The sequence below is a fragment of the Dermacentor albipictus genome, chromosome 1, assembly GCF_038994185.2.
Source record: "Dermacentor albipictus isolate Rhodes 1998 colony chromosome 1, USDA_Dalb.pri_finalv2, whole genome shotgun sequence".
In the NCBI taxonomy this organism is placed as follows: Eukaryota; Metazoa; Arthropoda; class Arachnida; order Ixodida; family Ixodidae; genus Dermacentor; species Dermacentor albipictus.
Window position 1 is genome coordinate 477,197,121 of NC_091821.1, and position 5,374 is coordinate 477,202,494.

Consider the following 5,374-nt stretch of genomic DNA (forward strand, 5'->3'; position numbering starts at 1 on the left):
TTTGAGGTTGAATACATTAAAAAGTGTGTCGCCTGAGGATGAGGTGAGTGCTCTGCACACTGACAATGAATCGGTCATTATTACAGCTGTTATTCAAAAGCTAAATTAACTGCTAATAATTCTGCCTCAACTATGGATGTGACATCGGGAAATCGCAATGAATAAGACTCGGATAGCTCGTAAGAAAAAAATGTCCACACCCGTTATCTCTTACCACATGGATGCATCCGTCGCTATTACACTATTGATTTTCAATTACGCTAAATGATCTTGTAACCGTCCGCGTAAATATCTAGTGGCCCACAAATTAGTAGTTGAAAGACATATATCACTAAATTCCATTTTAAGAGTATTTAAGGGCTTTTTCGGGAAAGTACTCTCCTAGTTGCGCTTGCACGAAAAGCAACCAGCGTATTGTACAGAGGGGATACTGCTTTCTCAAACAACGCGGATCTTTCCTTAATAAGTACAAACTACGATCGTTTCAATAAAGATACGTAAATATTTAAGTAGCCTTTTGCTGTTAGAAAGCGGAATCTGCAAACAAGTGTGCACAATCGGTCTTCTGGATGTATTATTAGCAACAACGTTTGGCCCAGCAAGACAAATATGCAGAGCCTCTCGCTCTATAACTATAGCTTAATCTTGTATGCTTGCCCACCGGATAATAAAACGCACCCAAATTCCCATGCGGATCGAACATACATTCTACAAACCATAATGCATGCCTAGAGCCTAGAGCAGCGGCGGTCGAGTTTGCGAATCATGCCAACAGCGGGCGCTGCGATAGACGTAACATGTTCGATGCTGTTGCACCGGCGAGATTTGGGGTCGCATATAACGCCTACATATTTCCAAAAGTTATGCTGAGGGATTATCTCTTGACGTTATTGGAGGGAGACATTACCAGGTATAGTTAAGAGAAATACAATCATCGCACTCTTGCTAACATTTATTAGCATATGAGAACGTTCAAGCCACTCTTCATATATTGATATATATGATTACAGCATTCTAAGCAATGGGCGAATGTCACTCGCTGACGCAAGGAATGCAACTCCGTCTGCGTAAAGACACACTTGTACGTGATCCTACAATGAAGCTAAAATTATATAAGCATCAAAATGGGGGTAAGAATGGAACCTTGCGGAACTCCTCTGAACTTATCAATTTCTCTGAACTCCTCTGAACTCCTCAGAACTTATCACAAATTCAATTTGTATAACATGAAACTATAACAGGAAACTACATGCTCTTCTGCGATATTCAGGAGAATTACACGCTCCACAGTAACGTATGCCGTAGTTGTATCACGAGTTTCCAGCGCTGCATACAGCGGCCTGTGTCGAGCAAGTTTAATGCGTCCCTCCAAATCAACATGCAGGCCAGCCCTATTCATAGCTTGCCGGTGCGTCTGTTCGTCGTCGTCGCTTTCGTCGGGCGACTGTGTTCGATATCATTATTGAGGCGCAATAGTTGCGGCTGCGGCCCTACGCGAATACACTTGCTGCTCTAAAGAATAGCCAAGATTAACTACAATAACAATATTTCGCCTACATTTGGCCGGAATAATTATTAAAGCTTAAGACTGCCGACATTATTGCAGCAAAAGACGGAGTCTCAAATAGGTACCTACACTGGGAAGTCCAAGCCTACCTCTAAAAAGCTATAGCCTCTACACCATGAGCTTACTGAACAAGTTAAGACCGATCACTGGAAAACTAACTTTGAGCTCCTAGCGCTGACAAAATAGAAGAAAACATCGAAATTGTTTAATCTCTGGGCTTGAATTCAAGTACGCAATGAAGAACGCGTCTCCTCCTTCATTTTGTATGTAAATATTGCTACGCATCACGTAGACCACAAATTAACCAGATGGACCCACGTCCTTTATTGTTTTAAGTGAATGAATAGAGGAGTGCAGCCCGCGGTCTTTGCGACTGTCCTACCGGTCGGCGGACAAACGTCAATGGAGAAAGAGGACAAACGTCAAGAAAGAGGACAAACGTCAATGGAGAAGAGAAGAGAGGACAAAGTAAGTCAACACCAAATTAAGCAGAAAGGTTAGATAAGAATAGGAGTAGTAAAGAGTGGTACGATGCGCTGCTCCAGATATATTGCTCCGTAAGAGCGTCGAGTAAAGACTGAGTTCCGGTATAACTTCGTACAACAAGTCTAAATAGTGGCAGTTATGACGGCGCTGCTGTGTTGGTCCGACGCATTCGACACGTTGTGACGAGCCACGGACTCGGTCGTGGCAGCGGCCTCCTCGGCACCGAGCAACATCTCCAGTTCCCGCTCGTCAGCGTCCGTCGTCGAGAATTCCGCGATGGCGGCCACGCTTCGCCCTCTCCGGAAGGTGGCGCTAATGGCCAGGTAGAGCCAGAGCAGAAGGAATATGAGCACGGCGATCATGTAAACAGCGCAGAAAAGGTCCACGGCACTTTCCTCTACACGAACTACGCCTGCGCGCTGCTGCTGCTGCTGCTGCTGCTGGGGAGGCGGCTGTATGTAGTCATGCACCACGACCGCGCTGGCGCTGCCCGAGTACAGGGTTGGCTTCTCCAGTGGCGCCCTCATTGCGGGTGCCCACAACGACGGTGGCCGACGTTGCAGCGGTAGCCAAGGCCGCCACACTGGAGGCGGGGCACGAGGACGAGCGTACGGGCCGCGGCCGTGGCTTTGGCGTGGCGGCTGCTGTTGCTGCGAGAATAATTGTCCGCCGATGGATGTAGTAGAAAGCAGAGATTGCTAGCATGCCTTACACAGAATGATCTGGCAATTTAGCTATACGAAACGAGTGACTACAACGAGAAACAAGCCACGCGTCTTTTCTCTCTGGACGGCTCCATCCCAATAGCTAGGCCCAGCTTACACTATAGCCAATGTCCGTGGCCCACACAAAACAGATGAACGGGATCGAACGAGCTCAAGGCCCGGCTGGAATCGCGCAGCGATTGCTCAGACTAAGAGTCGATCAGAAATAAAATTTCTCTCTTGGAAGTCCCTGATTCCGTGTTAGGTGCTAAACTACCTATACGAATCACACCAACAAACCCAAATGTTTGCGTTAATGCACTAGCGATAAAGCCGGCATGTAAATGTGACAACGTGCGTCGAAGTGAAGAACAGCGATCGAATAAGGTATGTGATCCGCAACCAGCGTTTCGACAACGAGCTTTGCCTTCGCGAGAGCAGCGACGAAAACAAGCTCTCTTTTGGTAACACTGCCTCCAGAGGCGATGTCGTGTTCGACGAGTGTTGATTACTTCCAAGTCTCCGCCTTTCTGCCAATGTCCGCGGTGTGCGTATAAGTTCAGTAATGGTCCACAGAGATACACGCCATGGTGCGGCTTGGTGCATATTGGGTTCCGCTACTGAGCACGAGGTGGCGCGTTCAGCTGCCTGCTGCGATAGTTGGAAACCGGGTTAATCTTGAAACTTTATGTAAATGTAAGAAACACTCGTGCACTTGAATTTGTGGGCAGTTTAAACAACTGCAAGTGGTATAAACTACACCGACGCAGTGCACTACCACGTAGCTCATAGCCCCATACCTGACAACTCTGTCTATTTGTCAGTGACACTCCCGAACTCAACCAATACTCCCCATTCCAAGGAAACGGCCATAACCCTCCCGAAGATTACCCCATATCATACGCAAAAAAATAATAAAAAGGAACAGCGTCATGCAGCACAGCCGCATCTAATCCTTTTTATAAACTAGGAAGCTAGCCGAAGTGAGAGTTGAATGCGCGGCCGGTATAGGTACAGTGCAGGTCTAACGCAATTCGCTTCAGATCGACAGCTGCGTTGGAGAGTGCGTTGCATAATGACAGTTTTTTGGGTCAACTTCGCGGCTGTAGAAGATTGTTATGCGCTGAAGCCTGTTTCTAGCGGGAAGAAACCACTTTCATCCGACACTCCCCCCGTTCCTTAACTATACACGAGCGCACACGCTGTCTGCTATCAGAGTACGAGCCGCGAGAGGTTTTGTAACTGTACTAACAGCCATTAATCGCTATGTTTCTGACGTTTCTGTGGGCTGGAAATTCAAAACCGCGTTTTTTTCTTTTTCGTCGTCGTCTGACTCCCCTCTCATATTTAGAATGCGCATACTCACAGGAACAGCGCACATTTTCCGAATGCACTATCATAGGGATGGGCCGACATGTTTAGACTGCGCTATCCTCGAGCTGGGCTGTCCAGTAACCCGATATGGAAAGGTGCGGTAACTTGCTGAGAAAGTAATTGTCAATAAATTCCAAAATAACAAGACAATGTGCTCTGAAGCAATGCAACAGCTGCCTTGCTCTCGTTGCTTCAAGTGTAAAGAAAGTGTGACGGATTTCTGCGCAACGTACACGAAACGCTGCTGCCTACGTGCATTCCAGAAAGTTCAGCTAATTCATCAGAAAAGTAATTGAGAGGTAAATGCTTGCACATTCAACTCTTGCTTTTTCTTTATTTGGCGCTGTTCAGTATTGTCATAGAGTTTTTTCACACTGCCGAACTTATGGGCTTCGTAAACAGCGCTTAATGGATCAGGCTGTCCAGGACGAAATATACCTGCATCAAATTTTAAGTAAACCAGCCAGCTCACTCACCCCTGCCTGAGGCTGGTCTTCAGCAGCGACCGCGTGGTGCGACTCGAAAGTCACAGGCAACACGCGTAGGTGCTCGTCCGTCTGCTCGACCTCTTCAGGAACGATTGCTATTGCCCTAATCTGCTTGGCCCCCGCCCGGTGCTCCCGGCCTGCAGTCTTGTGCTTCGAAGTCTTGGCCCGGTGCGCAGCGGCCATGGTGCCTGCTGCACCCGCCGGCAGGTGGGCATGCTCATGCAGCGGCGGCGCGAGAAGCGCGTCTGTAAGTTTGGGCACCGCTGGAGCTGCAGATCCTGCGCCAGCATCTTGGGCAAGCAGTCCCGGACCGGGAATATCTGGCACCGCTGCCGCCCCATGCTGCAGCACTGGCGGTGGAGACTCTTGCCTCTCGCCTCTTGCAGCGAGGATGGCAGGGTGTGGAGGCCGCACTCCTGCACCTGTGGGGCCTTGCTTTCCAGCCATCTCGCTACAGATGATTAACACTTGTCTTCAGGAACGGCGGTCCTGCAAGATTGCTGGCTTCTTCTTCCTCTGTCCCGAATGCCACGAGCACACGAAGGAAATTTATGATGGCTGGCATGATATCGGTGTGCTTCGAAACTCGGTCAGTAAGTAGAATGAAGACAGGGAGGGTATAAAGAGTTTACAATAAACCTCTGCGACCTGCATTCACAAAAAGCCACTTTCGCCATAATTCTCATCCACAATGACCTAATGGGCAACGTTCTACATCAATAATTGGAAGGTAGCAGTCGTCGTAATAAAGTTAA

The 5,374-nt window shown here is 48.2% G+C and overlaps 1 protein-coding gene across 1 annotated transcript; it reads right to left on the reverse strand.

Moving 5' to 3' along the window:
* Positions 1-1,029: 1,029 nt before the first annotated feature.
* On the reverse strand, positions 1,030-5,124 carry LOC135900325 (uncharacterized). The gene is made up of 2 exons (XM_065429811.2): positions 4,608-5,124; positions 1,030-2,703 (listed from the first exon to the last, which is right to left on the reverse strand). Exons 1-2 carry the CDS (start codon positions 5,064-5,066, stop codon positions 2,176-2,178), a joined length of 987 nt encoding a protein of 328 aa, XP_065285883.2. The 5' UTR covers positions 5,067-5,124; the 3' UTR covers positions 1,030-2,175.
* Positions 5,125-5,374: the final 250 nt, after the last annotated feature.

What these genes read in the sequence shown, in the direction of transcription:
- LOC135900325 (XM_065429811.2), bottom strand. Translation starts at nt 5,066, where the DNA reads ATGGCTGGAAAGCAAGGCCCCACAGGTGCAGGAGTGCGGCCTCCACAC. An exon ending in AAGACCAGCCTCAGGCAGGG is followed by an intron (nt 2,704 to 4,607) that starts GTGAGTGAGCTG and finishes TTATTCTCGCAG; the next exon opens with CAACAGCAGCCGCCACGCCA.